The sequence below is a fragment of the Leishmania infantum genome, chromosome 19 (assembly GCF_000002875.2).
Source record: "Leishmania infantum JPCM5 genome chromosome 19".
NCBI classification, from domain to species: Eukaryota; Euglenozoa; class Kinetoplastea; order Trypanosomatida; family Trypanosomatidae; genus Leishmania; species Leishmania infantum.
The window spans coordinates 532,175-547,955 of NC_009403.2; the positions used below are offsets into that span (position 1 = coordinate 532,175).

General features: G+C 59.3%; 6 protein-coding genes across 6 annotated transcripts; all 6 read left to right on the forward strand.

Moving 5' to 3' along the window:
* Window positions 1-734: 734 nt before the first annotated feature.
* On the forward strand, window positions 735-2,120 carry LINJ_19_1240 (putative peroxisome assembly protein; the record flags this gene model as incomplete). Its single annotated transcript, XM_001465047.1, has 1 exon — window positions 735-2,120. The coding sequence occupies one exon, from the start codon at window positions 735-737 to the stop codon at window positions 2,118-2,120; it is 1,386 nt and encodes a 461-aa protein (XP_001465084.1).
* A 1,285-nt stretch (window positions 2,121-3,405) lies between these two features.
* LINJ_19_1250 (conserved hypothetical protein) lies at window positions 3,406-3,921 on the forward strand (the record flags this gene model as incomplete). The annotated part of the gene is made up of 1 exon (XM_001465048.1): window positions 3,406-3,921. One exon carries the CDS (start codon window positions 3,406-3,408, stop codon window positions 3,919-3,921), a length of 516 nt encoding a protein of 171 aa, XP_001465085.1.
* Window positions 3,922-4,520: 599 nt separating this feature from the next.
* Window positions 4,521-5,204, forward strand: LINJ_19_1260 (putative RNA binding protein; the record flags this gene model as incomplete). Its single annotated transcript, XM_001465049.1, has 1 exon — window positions 4,521-5,204. One exon carries the CDS (start codon window positions 4,521-4,523, stop codon window positions 5,202-5,204), a length of 684 nt encoding a protein of 227 aa, XP_001465086.1.
* Window positions 5,205-6,003: 799 nt separating this feature from the next.
* Window positions 6,004-6,837, forward strand: LINJ_19_1270 (conserved hypothetical protein; the record flags this gene model as incomplete). Its single annotated transcript, XM_001465050.1, has 1 exon — window positions 6,004-6,837. One exon carries the CDS (start codon window positions 6,004-6,006, stop codon window positions 6,835-6,837), a length of 834 nt encoding a protein of 277 aa, XP_001465087.1.
* A 2,189-nt stretch (window positions 6,838-9,026) lies between these two features.
* On the forward strand, window positions 9,027-9,878 carry LINJ_19_1280 (conserved hypothetical protein; the record flags this gene model as incomplete). The annotated part of the gene is made up of 1 exon (XM_001465051.1): window positions 9,027-9,878. The coding sequence occupies one exon, from the start codon at window positions 9,027-9,029 to the stop codon at window positions 9,876-9,878; it is 852 nt and encodes a 283-aa protein (XP_001465088.1).
* A 1,703-nt stretch (window positions 9,879-11,581) lies between these two features.
* LINJ_19_1290 (hypothetical protein, unknown function) lies at window positions 11,582-14,146 on the forward strand (the record flags this gene model as incomplete). The annotated part of the gene is made up of 1 exon (XM_001465052.1): window positions 11,582-14,146. One exon carries the CDS (start codon window positions 11,582-11,584, stop codon window positions 14,144-14,146), a length of 2,565 nt encoding a protein of 854 aa, XP_001465089.1.
* Window positions 14,147-15,781: the final 1,635 nt, after the last annotated feature.

The following is a 15,781-nucleotide window of genomic DNA, read 5'->3' on the forward strand; positions in this document are numbered from 1 at the left end:
CCACCCCCCTCCCCACACACGCCGCCCTCTATTCTCTCTCTCCTCACTGTTTAGACAAGGAAAAGCACATCAAGATAGATGATTTCGAAAAACCAAGCTCAACAATGCAAAGACGACAAGCTCTTCCCGCCTCCCCCCCTCCAACCTGTGTATGTGTATGTGTATGTGTATGTGGGGGGGGGGGGGGCGGGAGGCGGGTACGTTCGCTGCATCACTTGGCTGGTGGTCGTCGTGCACACACACACACAAAACCACCTACCCACCCACCCACCCACCCACCCTCCTCGCCCTCACAAGCTGAAGTGCACGGAGTGGGGAGGGCTTGTTTTTGCCAGCGAGAACGCCGTCGATCCCCCATGTCGTGCTTTTTGTGCTTTCCTCTCACTGCACACCTGACTCACCCCCCTCACCCCTCCCACCACCAACACGAACGCCATCGTCACCACCCCTCACCTTTATAAACAGGCATGCACGCACATCCCAATCTCAGCCCTTCTCCGACAGGGTCCGCGCGCGTTTCTTTGTCTTTTGTCTCGCCCCTCCGCCACATATATACACACACCCTTTTCCACCTATCTGTGGGCGGGCACCTGTAGCCATCTCATACCTTGTGCTAATTAGCGCACACTCGCATCAGCTCTCGTTCTCTTCATCTTCGAACACACAAACGCTTCCGCCGTCAACACTCCCTCCCTCCCACCACTCTCCTATCATTGAAGGAACGCGCGGGCACAATGTTCGAGAGCAACCTCCTCTCGCAGATCAACACCTCGTCACCGCTGCCAACAGTGGTCGAGGTGCAGTTCACCACCAGCATCAACCAGACCCTCTACAAGGCATTCCAGTTTGCTCACACGCTGCTCGCGGAGAAGAGTGACCGGGCGGCTGTGCTGCTGCCGTGGAGTGATGAGATATACTTGGCTTTGTCGGGAATGATGGAGCGGCTGATGCTGGAGCACGCTGACACCACCTTCTCCGAGATGATATTTGCCCTGCGTCGCGCGGAGGTGGACGGGCCGCTCGCCGCTGCCCCACCACTCTCCTCGTCATCCGCCGCCGCGTCTGGGCCATCTTCGCCAGGGCTGCGGCCTGGTGCGCGTGGTCGGTACCTTCGCTGGCTGCTGCTGGGGCCACCGCCGGTGACCACTCCGGAAGAGCGCGCCATGAACTTCATCAACGACGGTGTCTCCTCACAGCTGCGCGTTCACGCCAGCGCACCGGCAGACGCCGCCGTCGCGGCGATCGTGTCGCCGGATATGGCGACGCCCACGCCGCTCATGGATGCCGGCGCCACAGACTCGACGGCGGCGGTGGGGAGCGCGGCGGACGCCGCGGCGCTCTCGCAGCTGAAGTCCGTCGAGCTTCTCAAGGCTGAGCACGCTCCGTACGGCTACCTGCGCTTCAAGACGCTTAGCCGTCGCAACAAGGTCATCTCTCTCCTCCTCTTGACGCTCAAGCCGTACCTGGAACGAAAGGCGGAGCAGTGGTACGTGCGCAGCACCGACACCTCCGTCGACGCCGTCGCCATGCGGAACGCGTATGCTTACCGCTACCCGCACCGAGCGGCCCTCTTGCACTTCCTCGCGAAGTACGTCTACCCCATCTACCACGTCATGAAGCAGGGGTCACGGTTCCTGTACATGATGTGCTTCCTGCTGGAGATGACGCCCTACACGTCGCCGCTGCATCGCGTCTTCGGCATCGCGCTGCGCCGGAGTACCCTCGAGGACTCGCTTGCGACGGGCCCCCGTGCGCAGCGCGCGCTGCTTGTCGCGCGCGTCGTGCTGATTCTCGTCTTCTGCGGCTTCCGGCTGCTAGACTTCACACGGAACGCTGACGGGGCATCCTCGCCACGTCAGATCCGGGAAGAGGGGCTTCCGATTCCGCCGCCACCAGTGCTTGGCAGCGACGTGCCGCTGCCAGAGGACCGAAGCAGCCTCCCGAAAGCTGGTGAGTGCCCCGTCTGCCGCAGACACGTTACGAACGCGGCGGTCTGTCTCATCAGCGGCATCGTGGGCTGCTACCCTTGCCTGCAAGGGTACGTGCAAGAGCAACGAGCGTGTCCTGTCACGCACCAGTCGATGGGGGTGGAGCAGATCCGCCGAGTTTTCGAGTGCTAAGGTGCGGCGGTGCCTGAGAGAGAGGAAGAGGTGGCGCGCACGCAGGTGGGGGAAGAACAGGAGCGAGAAAGGGCTGAGCCGGGGAGAGAGCTCTAGGCGGCTGGCTCGCTGGTGTTTGCCTTTGGCCACGGGACAGATGTGTTGTGTGTGGCGATGTGCGCTCCTGTAGGGCTCATGTGTTTGTCGTAGAGGGGAGGGGAAGGTGGGGGCGAAGACGTGCCGTAGGCAGAAGCAGAGCTCGTCTGATGGCGCATGCCACCATCACGCCCTCCACCCATCTCCGTGTATGTCGGCGCTTCTCCTTCGTTATTCGCTGTGCTATTTGTGATCTCTCTTCAGCTTTTCCGTGTGTATCTCTTCGGTGCCGGATGGTTCCCTCTCCCCCCCCGCCTTTCTCTCTCTTTCGGTGGGCAAACGCTGGAGTCGCCACCCAACATCGACGTTGGCGCTGCGGAGCGTGCTCACTTTGCCCTTCTGTAGGTGTGCGCTATTCGATCAGCTTCTGTTGTGTGTCAGGGGATGGGCGGGGGGGGGGAGTACTGTTGAAGCGGACTCCTGCCGATGTTTGTCATTACGTTGCTGGAGCCTGCGCTGCGCCTGCACAGGCGCAGCTGTGTGTGTGTGTGTGTGTGTGAATGCATATTTGGATGGGAATGCGCGCCCCAGTAAAAAGGGAAGAGGCGTGTTTTGAGAGGCGCAGCTGCGCGTGCCAAGACATTACGCTCCTCCTTTTTCGCCTCAAAAAGCGTCCATCTTCCGCCACGAGCGCGCCAGCAAGCGGTTGCGCCGGCAACTGCCGCAGCAGCTCGCCCACCACGGCGAAGTCCCCGGGCGTCTTGGGCGAACGGTCCTGCCGACGAATCGCGTGACATGAAGCAACACACAGAAAACAAAAGGAGCTGTCGTGCAGCCTGTTAGGCTCCCCCGCATCATGCTGGGCACCCACGCGTGCGCGTATGTGTTCGTGTGCCGATACACCCAAGCATCACGCCCGCCTTGTGCCAGCGCCTTCGTTCGCGAGTGGAGGCGACCAACAGGACGGCTGTTACGCTACCCATGACTGCCGCTGCTCTCCCAGGACACTCACTCTCCGCTCAACCGCCTTCTATCACTCTGTTTTTTTTTTTTTTTCGGGACATATATACACTTATGCGGGCATCACTCTGCGTCTTTCATCTGCGCGTCGGCGCATCGACGACACTGGCAAAATGAGGTGGGGAAGCAACGCCGAGCTAGAGAAAAAAGGGCTTGGAACTCCTGCATTGAGGTTCGGCTGCCTTTGTCAATGTCAACGATGGGAGGCATCAAGGGTGGCGTAGGCAGCTTCCTCCTCCGTCGTACAGCCGCGAAGAGCATCCGCCAGAAGCACTTCACCGGCCCGCAGTTCTACAAGCGCAAGACCTTCAACTTCCCAATCGGTCACCATCAGCTTCACCGCCGCGTTGCCCCGGCTCTGCAGACTGGGTCACCGACACATCAGCGGGAGCATCAGCGCTACGCCCACCTTCCGGGAGATGCCCGCACACGGCCGAGCGAGGACTTCACCTTCTCCCGCTCGCCCTCGCCTCGCGACAGCGGACGGAGTCGGCAACGGGTAGACAAGGCCATGTACGCCTGGGCGAAGCGTGGCTCACTGCAGCTCTACCAGATGGGTGGCAAGCGCGAGACCTTTGTGTGCTACAGGTGCGGCTACCCTGTGCGGAGCGCTCTCGTCGCCATCAAGGACGATAACTGGGATTACCGCATGTGTTACAACTGCTACACAAAGACCGTGGACACCGGAATGGAGAGAAACACGTAGGAGGGCTGACGCTTCTGGTGCGAGTCTGTGTGGTGGCTTTGTGCGCCGAGTGCCCCCACTCTCTTCCTCCGACTGTCTCATCACATACTCTAACCGACACGCTTCTGGATTACGTCTGAAAAGGCCTGCAGGACTTGCATGGAAAGCAGCATTCGCGGGTGCGCCGAACGTTCGCCTGTGCGCGAATGCCAATACCCTGCATGGCCTCTTGCGCACCTCCGTCCTGGTGCCCACGTACAGCTTCTTCCTCATCGACGACGGAGAGAGCGGGCGAGCGAGCCGGAGGAAAGTCGACAACGCATCTGCCGCGGTGACGGCTGCACAGTCGCTGGGAGGGTGTATGGCGGCATCAAAGTCGCCGATCGCCCCTCACTGTTGGTGTTGGCCCTCTCGGCGGGCGGCCGCTTTTTCTCTTGCCGACGGTCTCGTGATGATCTTCAGTGACCAGCCTTTCACTTATTCTTGTTTGTCCTCCTCTCGCCTCCCTCGTGAGTCGGTCATCACGCACACGCACACGCACACGCAACGGTTTGCGAAGCACCGAGAAAACACAAAAACGAAAGGAAGCCAGTTTTGGACCACAGCCTCCGACCCTCTCTATGGCGGACTACAACGCAGCAGGTGACGGCACGGCGGTGGTGGACGACAACGTGCCGCCAGGCATCACGACGAAGCAGGACGAAATCATCCAGTACGTGGCCAAGTACGTGGTCGCATCGTGTGACGGGGCGCGATATCAAGACAAGGTTCGCACACGCACAAAGCATAATCCGTACTTCGATTTCCTCAACGCCAAGCACCCGTACCACCAGTACTACCAGTACCTCCTCGAGTCCTACCGGCATTGGATGCGCAATAGCGAGGCAGTCGGGGCGGGGACGTGGGGCGGCGGTGTCGATGCGATGCAGGGCCAGGGGCAGCAGCAGCAGTGGAACGAGGAAGACTACTACCAGTACTACGGCGCCTACGCTGGACAGGCGAGCGGCATTGAATTTCAGGGCAACGCCGCTGCTCAGCTTGGCGAGGGAAGCAGCTATGTGGACGCATCTAGCTCCGCGCACGCGCAGAACGCCAGCAGCGGCGTCGATCCCACCTTGTATGAGCCGGAATCAGTCACTGTCACGGGCTATGGCGCTGGCTACGACCCCTCGGCGGTAGGCCCGGAGCCGGCTCAGGCGGCAACGACTGCAGGCAGCGGCGAAGCTCAGGCCGAGGAAGACGAAGACGACGAGTACGAGCTAGTCATGGAAAACGGGCAGTGGGTGTCACGCAAGCGGATGTAGCTGCATCGCTTTTCATGGCTTTGGCTCTCTCCATCGGCGTGTGGGACGACATATATGTGTGATGGTGTCCGCGCGTGCGAAGGAATAGCAGAAGACATGCGGTGAGGGTTTATGGATTGTTGAAGCCGGCCAAAGGAGGAGGTGCGAGGTAAGGCGCTCGCCCACCAATCAACACCAGCGCCTGCCTCCTCCTCTCTCTCGCACCTTTTCTATATAGTAGCCCGAGTAATCGAAAGGAAAGAAAGGGGGGGTGCAGGCCACCGTGGCCAGCACTCCACGGGCACGAACATATATGCCAGCACTTGCTTGAGTGTCTCTTAGTGATGCCCCTCGGCGTCTCACACGCGCCTTGTATGAGGCGGTGCAACTCGCCGAACCAGACGCATCATCATCGAGTGTCACGAACCCGATAACCCCCACCCACTCCTCTGCCTCCTTGATGCGTCGCTGCAACATGGGACAAGGACCTTGTTATTCGTGCTGCTGCTGGAGCGCCCCTGAACGCATTCCTGTGTGTTCTTTTCTCTTCCTCTCGCTTAACCATCCGTCTGCACAGAAGCACGCGTGCATCCACTCTGCAGCGACCACATCCGTCACAAATCCATCTCTCTATACGTGCGTGTGTGTGTGTGTGTGTGTGTGTGCGTGTGCGTGTCTTGCGTTTTCGTTCGTGTTCGGTGTTCTGGCTCGTGCACGCCGACAAAGCACTCGAGCGGCAGCGTGAGATCATCGCCGTCATCGTCATCGTCCATCTCCTCCATCCACGGATCACCTCCTCGACTCTCTTCTCATTGCACCAATGGGCACTTGCCCGTCCATCTCTCAGTCCGAGGTCGGTATCGTCGAGACTTGTGGCCGCTTCTCCTACACTGCCGACCCCGGCATCCACTGCCTGTGGTGCGGCTCCATCCTCGTTCGCCGCATTACTCTTCGCCTGCAGGAGTACGAGCTGAAGGTGGAGTCGAAAACAAAGGACAACGTGTTTGTGACCCTATCGCTCGTCATACAGTACCAAGTGGCCCCTGACAAGCTCGCCGAGGTGTACTACGCATGCGACTCGTCGCTGGAGTGCATGCGGGACTACGTCTTGAACTCGATTCGTGCGAAGATTCCTCTGTACAAGCTGGAGGCGCTGTACGTCGAGCGCGGCACCATCTCGCAGCAGCTGAAGGATGAGGTTGACGCAATCATCAACACCTATGGCATCGAGATCGTGTCCGCCCTCATCTCCGACATTGACCCTGGCGCGGAGATCACGAAGGCGATGAACGAGGTGCAGAAGTTTCAGCGGCTGCGCGTCGCCTCCGTGGACGCTGCGGAGACAGAAAAGCTGAAGCGCGTGCGTGCTGCTGAGGCTCGGTGCGAGGCGCGTCGTCTCTCCGGTGAGGGTCTCGCCGAGCAGCGCAAGGCCATCGTCGCTGGTCTGATGCAGTCCATCGAGGACGTGCAGAGTGAGGTGCGCGACTTGTCCTCCAACGACGCAACGAACATGCTGCTAATGAACCAGTACTACGACACGCTGCAAGCCATCGCCGCAAACAGCAGTTCAAGTGTCATTATGTTGGAGTCGAATGGCGGGCTGGAGAAGGTGGCGGCGCAGCTGCGCCAGGGCGTGACGCACATGATGCGGTGAGAGCGAACGAGGGGGAAAACACGGCTGTGAGCTCACGCAGCAGTCCTGCCATCTTCGGGGCATCTGCACACACGCACGCCACATCTCTTTCTCTTTCTTCGCTTTCAAAGTCAGCGCCCCGCTGTCTGAGCTCTTGGAAGCTCGCACGCTCGCGCATTTTCTCTTTTCCTTCTTTCGAGTGCGATGCGTCGCGTGTTTTTTGCTTTGCTGATGTTTTTTTCGTGGGTTGTTGGCGCACCTCTGCATGTGCGTCTGTCTGCCGGAGAAGGGGGCGAGGAGGAAGGAGGGGGTTGCGCTGTAAAGCTCGCGTATTACGTATCCTGCCGCTGTCTCGCCCTCTGTCTGTGTGTGCGTGTGCAATTCTTGTTGCTCTATGGATGCACATATGTGAAGAGTCGACAATAAGGAGAGGAGCGGCACCTCTGCGCCTGCGTCCAACGGATCGCCTCTTTCGTGGTCGTCGTCTGCGGGGGCGTGTACGGCTGTTCTTGTTGTTGTCGCTCTTGTTGTTGCGTTCTTTTGCCTCGCTTAGACTATGCATCCTTGCCTCCGCTCACCCTGGCGCGCCAGCCCGCATGCGTTGCTTGGCGTGGGTGTGTGCATCCCTGTCTGCGCGCCTTCGCCTTGAGCTCCGCCTTGTGTCGCTCTTCTCCTGATTGGTTGCATCGCGGCAGCATCACCGCCGACGTGTCGGCACACACACAAACACGAGCAGGCAGGCTCACCACTATGAAGGCTAGGAAGCGATTTAGCGAAAAAGAAAAGGCGAGGAAGGCTGGTGCGCCACGCATAGACTTAGACACGCGCCCATCACGCGCGTGCTAACGCATATCGCTCGCCACCACCACCACCCCCTTTTTGTGTGTGTTTGGTTGCCATGACGCTGCTCGAATCATACACGTTGTTGTTCTTGTCGTGCCTGCTCCCATCGCTCCACCCTTGGGCATGCGCTGGGCAGAGGATGGGCATGTCCAGTTCCTTTCTACATACATATACAGGCACATACACATATGCGTATATATATATATACATGTATACATATTCTTTCGACGAGGTGCGATTCTTCCGCTCACGCACGCACGCAGACACGCAAGCCGCCTCATATTCGTATTTATATCTCTGTTCATTGTATCGGTATGGCTGCCCGTGTGACTGCGTGGCTTCCCCCACCCACCTCACCCCAGACAACGGAACGGAAACCAAAAAAAAAATGCCAAGCTTTCGTGTGGATACGAAAGTCGATCGATATGGAGAGGGAAAAAGGGGGAGGCGGGGCGGGCCTTTCCGTTGACTCCGTTCCGCAGATGACGGCGGCACGCGGCGCCCCCTCCTCCGGTGAAGCGCCCGCTTCCCAAAGCTGTCGAAGAACACAACGTGAGCGTGTAAGGAGGGGGAGGGGAGGGGAGGGGAGGGGAGGGGAGGGGGGCGATCGCGAGAGGGAGAGTCGCACACGCGAACCCGAGAGATGAGAGTGTCTTCTTGACGCATGGAAACTGGGCTACGCTTCCATCCCCGCTCCACCCCCGGCTCTCTGCACTTCTGCCTCTTCCCCCCTTCGAACCTTGATCGCCTCCCCGCTGTCACCCCTCACTTGCATGAGGAGCACCTCTGGCACTGGCTATGGTGGGCGCGCTTGAAGAAGCGTTGACGATGTCCTGCCTTTGACTGCTTCTTTTCTCTATGGATACCACCTTCATCATCCTTGCCTCCTCTGTTCCTCTCTTCTTTCTTGTTTCATTTTTTTCTCTCTGCGCTGGCACCCATCCGCGGCCGCGTTGTTGCCTCACATCTCATCTGCTGCGCATGCGCGTCTACTTCGCAGGCAATTCAGCCCTATCGTCCTCCCTCCCTCCCACCCTCCCTCCGCACCCCTTACACACATGACTACGCCCTAGCGCCCACCCTCATCTCCGCACGCGTCGTTTCGATTTTTGTTCGTCTTCGCTCCCTTTCTGCTGCCCACGTAAATCCGCGCTTGTTGTTGCTCGCTCGGCTGTCCTCGTGACTTTCCCTGGTGTGTGTGTGTGTGTGTGTGACGTGCGCGTGTGGGTAGCCGCACCTCCCTCCGTCGCTTAATCGTGTCGTCTCTCGTCGATTTTCGTGTCTTTGTGCTTGTTTCGGCTGTGGCTCGCTCGGTTTTCTGTCACGCCTGGACCGTCTGGGCGGCTCGCGCCTGCTCGACGAGGAAAATGACCTTCTGCGGCTGTGGGTGCGTGTCGACGTCGGAGGTCGGCATTATCGAGAACTGCGGCAAGTTTGACCGCACTGCCGACCCGGGCTGCTTCTGCATAGTTCCGTGTGTCGAGTCGGTGCGCGGTGTCGTCTCACTCAAGGTCGCCATCTCCACCGTTCGGGTAGAAACCAAAACACGCGACAACGCCGTCGTCAACATTGAGACCCGGTTGCACTACAAGGTCATCGCCGAGTACGCCGAGGATGCCTTCTACCGCTTCTCGAACCCCTCAGAGCAGATCGCGAGCTTCGCTGCCAGCATAGTGCGTGGCGAGGTGCCGAAGTACACGTTGGACGAGCTGTTCCTCATGTCTGACGAAATCAAGAAGGTGGTCAGTGCCGAGCTGACCGAGAAGCTGTGCGGCTTCGGCTTCTCGCTGGAGAGCACGCTGCTCACCCGCATCGAGCCAAGCGCGAGTGTGAAGACGGCCATTTCGCAGACGCAGATCAACGCGTACCGCCGCACGGCAGCTGAGCACGAGTCGGAGCTGAATAAGATTTTGGCGGTGAAGGCGGCCGAGGCAGATTACGAGGAGAAGAGACTCTCCGGTGTGGGCCTCGCCCAGGAGCGCCAGGCGATTATGAAGGGCCTGAAGAGCAGCATCGAGTCTTTCGTGAACGCCGTGCCGAGTATGCGCGCAAAGGATGTTATGAACCTGCTTCTGCTGAACCAGTACTTTGACGCCATGAAGGAAGTGGGCTCGGGGAAGTCGAATAAACTCATCCTGATGCCCAATACGTGCGGTGCCGCCCCGAACTTCATGGCTGATCTCGTGGCAGCACAGGCCGGGGCGGCGAGGATGATGTGATGGTGAACCGCTGGAAGCCAAAACGGCCGGGCTACAGAGGGAGAAGGAGCTGCGTGAAGTGGAGAAAAGGGAGCGAACGAAGCTGCATCGTGTACTACGAGAGAGCGGTTAGGCGGAGGCGAGGGCGAGGGGGTCGGGGGTGTCGGGGGCTCAGGCAGAGCGGGAAGGGCAGGCCTCGTGCAAATTCGCACATATAGATAGGAATAGACAAGCAGCGGTGCGCACGCGCACGCCTGGTGCCGCGTGGCACGCAGAGGGCTCACTGTGCATTTTCCCTTTCTCTTCGATTATGATTTGCCTTCTTTCTTTGTTTTACCTTCTCTCTCTTTCTGTGTGTGTGTATGTGTGCATGCCCTCGCTCTAGACGGTTCCGCACTCGTGTGCTGCCTCCTCAGCGTACCCTTTCGTTGTCTATCTTCTTGTTTGCGCGCACGCTCTCCGTCACATGTCCTGATCGCTAGCGTCGATACCACACGAAGAGCGAGAGGGCAAGAAGAACAGCAGCGAAGGTTGTCGGTGGTGTCGTTATCCGCCTACCCCCACCCCCGGGCAGCCCTGGCGTTTGTGTAGAACATCGACGCATCCCCCCCTCCCCCACGGCCTTCCTCATACCTCCCTCTCACTGACGTTTCCGCCCAAGTGCCACCTACGCGAGCACGTGCCGACAAGGGCATGCAGCGGTGTGCCGTCATTCCTTGAGGCCTGTCACTAACTCTCCGAGGCAATCATTCTGAAGCGACAGCAGCTGCTGCAAGCAAGGAAAGGGGATAAAGACGGAGCTCTCATGTCGCCGGCTTGTGTGCGTGCAATGTGAGTGGGCTGGTGCGAGTGCCGGCACGCCCGTTCGCTTGACGGTGTTGAACAGATCCCTTTACGCCATCAAGGCCCACAGCGGGCGTGTGTGTACTTGCGCGTCTGTCGGCTCGTCTGCCCTGTACGACTCGGTGAGTTTTCATGTGTGCACTACCTGCGCGGCACCGTTCGCTAGTGTCGTGTTGCATACACAGACACACATATATGTATCTTGTAAGGTGTTGCTCCGACATTCTTTTTCTTTGCGTTTTTATTTTCTGGCGTCTTTCTCCATCCCTCTCTGTGCGCCTGTGTGTACATGTGTGTGTGTGTGTGTGTTCGCTTAAGAACTCGCACATGCTGTTGTCTTTGTCTCTCTTCCTCCTCCTCCCCCCACACACACACACCGCGCCCGCCTCCCTGCGGTCGCGTCCAGCGTTCCGCGTCATGAGCTTCTCCGTCTGGTTGCCTATGAGTGTGTCTATCGAGATGTCACGCGCGCATAGGCATGCCGCACTCTGGTCTGTCCTATAAAAGGCCCCCAGCAACTCTGGCGACTCCAAGGTCGGAAGCATCCACCTGCACTGCATCGAACGCAGACACGCTCGCTGTCTCTGTGCAGCAGCCGGCTCCCCTTGCTTTTGTACCACCACCGCTACGGCCACCGTCTGATGTGAGTTTGACTTCTCTCTTGCTAACCTCGCCTCTCTCGCGCCGACCACTTCTCGAAAAGACCTCAACCGCATCAGCCACCACGCCCACCGCCCCACCCCGCGCATCACCACCGCCGTCAGTCCCCTCCCCCTCACTGCGCTGCACGGACGCCTGCCTGGACACAGACACGCATACACACGGAACCGGCCCTTTTATACGACTCCCATCTTCTCTTTACCGGTTCTCCGCCACTCAAGATGCCCTTCCGCGCCCACGTTGGTCAGCACCTCCTCCGGGAGACAGCAGCTATGGGTCTGCCGGAACTGCTTGTCCCGCCCTTTGAGTGGCCGCTCGTCATCACAGCGTTGGACGTGCTCGAGAGTACGAATCGCGCATCAGCGCAGCCGCCCGACACCGACGTGAACGATGTTGCCGCCGCCTTTGAGGACATCCGCGATGATGTCATGGAACCGGAGTGCGTTGCAGCGCCGTGGGAGGCGCAGCGCCACCACCGGCGTGCAGTGTGCTGTCTGGTTCAGCAGCTCGCCGGTCCGCAATTTCGGGTTCTGCCATGGGACCCGGACGCTATGCAGCAGCGCGTGGTCGCCTCCACTACCCCATCGCGGGGGCCGCCCCTGACGCTGCCAGCTCTGCCGCCTCGCCGTGTGTTCCTCGCGGAGAGCACCGACTTCGCCGGTCGCGGGTGCGTCGTGAAGCTGCTCCCTGCACCTGCCCTGCAGCGCAGCCATGCACACATGGGGGCGATCTCGAGTGCGACTGGCCCGTCGACCCCTGGCTCTCCCGCGTTCACTCAGCGATGGTCCCCGTACTGCCCTGTAGAGGAGCCCGCAGTAGCAGGGGAGGTGGCTGCTCTTCTTCACCTTCGGACTGCTACCTCACCTCGCGATGGCCGTGATGGAGTGCTCGGGCGACGAGTTCTCGAAGCACACCCCAACGTCGTCACCTTATTTGGAGTAGTCACCGCCGAGGAGAGGGTGTGCTGCTGCGGGTACGCCGGCGGCATCGAAACGCCGATAGCCACGGCGGCGATGACGCACGGAGCAGGTCTTGTCGAGGGTGTCGATCCCGCTGCTGTTTCCCTCTGCCAAGTGCGTGCAGTGCTGTTGGAGAACGTCTCCGGCGGTGCGTGGTGCGACTTCCTCGCCACCTACGGCAAGTTTCTGACGCCTCTATGCGTCATGCGCTGGTTCAGGGACGTGGTTACCGGCCTGGCGCACCTTCACAGCCGCTTTATCGCCCACGGCAACCTCACGCCGGCCAACCTTCTGGTGCGGCTGACAGCTGCTGGGCCACAAGGCGTCTGTGGGGGCGCGGGCGCCGCCGCTCAGGGGTACGACTGCGTGAAGCCGCTGCTGGAAGCGCTGACACCCTCGGCGGACATCGTCGAGATCACGGGCGCCAACGGCTCTGCTACGGTGCGGTGCGAGCAGATGATCGTCTCGGCGCTGCTGGAGAGAACGCAGCTGGTTCTCAGCGGTTTCCGCTGCGCGGCGCGGATGAGCAATGACGACGGCGGCTGGGCTGCTGCGCATGCTGCGGAGACGGAAGACGACGTGCTTTTCGGACGCAGTGCTGCGGACAAGGGTCGGCGTTCGCTGCGGACAGAGTCTCGCGAACCCCGCACTGATGCGGTGGGCGCATGTGCCGCTGCTGCGGATCTGTGGAACGCGGCCTTTGCATTCTACCTGCTGCTTGTCGGCGGCGCGACGGCGGTGGCCCGCGGGTGGGGTGCACTCGCGACGTCTGACACTGGTCTGGGCGGAGCTGGAACCCCGAAACATCTGCGTGGTTTTGTTGCGAGTCGCCTACCACGGCTGGTGAGCATGCGGTTCCCAGGAGCGCTGTCAACGGACCCGGTGCAGAGTGTGGACGGTAGGAGCGAGAGCGCCTGCGAAGTGGCGCAGGGCTACTCGGGCCCGGAGATGGTCGCACGCCTCGTATCGCACACCGACGCATCAGGTGCCGTGCTGCCTCTCAACGCAGCTCAAATGGGATTGCAGCTGCGTCTGCTGTGGACGGCGCTTCCCCGCGAGTTTCTCGAGATTCTGGACAATATCCTGCAGGGCGACGGGGATGCCGCCAACCGGCAGACGGCGGCAGAAACTGCGCGCCTTGTGGACCAAATAATGGCCTCGCCGCCAGTGCTGCAGCGGTGCATCGTATGTGCCGTACCCCCGCCTGCACTGCTGCTGGAGCAATGGCTGGACTACCTGCAGGACTCATGGAGTGACTCCTTCGTGTGCCGCCCGATGGCGCGCATGCCGCTGGAGCGCGCACTGCAGGACGCGGCTACTCGCATGCTGTGTCTGCGCGTCGCAAGTGGCGTATGTGATGCGGCTCCGCGATGGCTGCAACTGGCCAGCTGGCGAGCCCGTCTGCTCGAGCTCGAGGGCTTGCTCAGGCAGCCAGCGGAGGTGCTGGAGGAGTGGGCGGCGGTGAGCAACAGTGCGCTCCTTCTGCAAAGCGCGCTGAGATGGTTATCTCAGCTCCGAGCCGGTACCCGTCAGCTGGAGCTGCCGCGCGCTGACGTCACCATCCTCTTGGGCAACAGCGTGCTCCGTGCCCTGGATGAGGTGACATTCGCCTATGAAGAGCAACCCGACAGAAGTCGCGGCACCACGCTCGGTTTCCACGACGCCTTTCGGTGCTTCGTTGCGCGCTGCGTCGCGGGCGGGCAGCCACCGTCGCCACCACTTCTGGAGGAACTTATCCTCCACGTCGTCATGGCGGTCTGTTCCCATCTGCCACGCACCTTCAACGCGCGAGAGGGCCGCCTTGCGTGCAAGTATGTGCGGGGTTGAGCAGGCTCACTTCCTTCTCTGCTTTCCCTCGTCACCTGACTCTTCAGTTCGATTGGAGTCATGTCGTTCCTGTGGTGGCTGCTCTGCGTGCGTGTGCGTGTGCTCAACGGACTCTCGCTGTGTGTTTTGCTTTGTCGTGAGTTTTGTTTGTGTCGGTAAGGGTGTATGCGCATCTGCGTGTGCACCATCGCTGTTTGGCCGATGAGATACGCCAAACACTCGCAGACACGCGCCCCCCTTCCCTCTTCGTTGGTTCTCTCGCTTTCTCTCTCTTGTTATGTCGTGCCCGCGCAGGCGGGTGAGGGAGGGGAGGGGCGGAGTTGAACAGGAAGACACAACGGGAGGAACGCCGCGTGTCTGTGTGGCCCTCATGTGGCCTTCTTTCCGTGCCCTCGTTATTCTTTTTTTTCCGTTTTTCGATTTTTGTTTCCGTTGTCGTCGTTACCTAGCGGCTTCTAACAGAACATGCTCACACGACAAGCTCCCTCACTCGCCCACAAACATACACACACACTCATGCACGCACCTGCGCGCCTGTCTTTCTCCATCCGTCTCTATCTTTGTATGCATTACAGACACGCGAAATAGTCCCCCCCCCTCCTCCTTTTCCTGCCCGTCTCGAGGTCCAGGCATAAAACGGCGCCCTACGCACGCGCAAGAGGCATACGCGTGGGCGCTTTTCTTCTTCCTCCGTTTCTTTTATGTGACGTTCCCTTCTCCCGCTCGCCCTCTCTAGCTTGATATCTCTGTCCATCCTGATATCACCTCCTCTTACGCAGAGCCTTCGTGGTGCCTTGATATTGCCATATATATTTCTTATATATATATATATATGTATATATTTGTGCCGATGCATGCATATATATAGCTGTATATATATATATATATACTGATAAATTTATAGTGATATAGGTATGTGTTTATATATAGTATGTATATTTATATGCGTATATTTATGCTGTTTTCTTTTTTGAAAAAAAAAATGCTACATATTTCTACCTTTGTGCATGTGTTTGTCTGTAGTTGCGTGTGCGCTGCCGCCTCACTCTCACGCTTATTGGACTCGCCTGTTTTGCCACACGTGCGTCAGGGCGGCCGCCACCACCATCACAGGCTCCGCATCGGCTTTCCTCTCTCTCCCACACTTGGTACTCTGTTGTTGTATTTTGTTTTCTTGTTCGTCGTCTTCTCCGTTCTTTTCCCTCTCCCTGTGGGTCGTGTACTCGACCTAATCATGCCCACCCCGCCACCTTCTCACGCATGCTCGTTCCTCATTGGGGTGTACACATACCGCGCTGCGGGCCATCATGCTGGCAAGCTACACACCCATCTGTTGATATAGAAAAAGGATTACGAAGCGGAGGGGAGAGGCCGCAGTGGCATTGGTGCCTCGCAAGAAGAAAGCGAAGGCACACCTTATCACTATCACTAATCCATCGTGATTTACAGCTTATTCTCCTGTCGTCGCATCTCTCCTCACCACACCACCCAAAGCAGCCCCGTGCAATTTTTTCTTTTTCGGGCACAGCTACGCAGGTCACTATATGTATATGTGCCCGTATGTGTGATGGTCAGCGCGCCTTCTTCCCTCTTTTTCTTTTGGTGTGTATGTGTGTGTGTGTGTGTGTGTGTGCA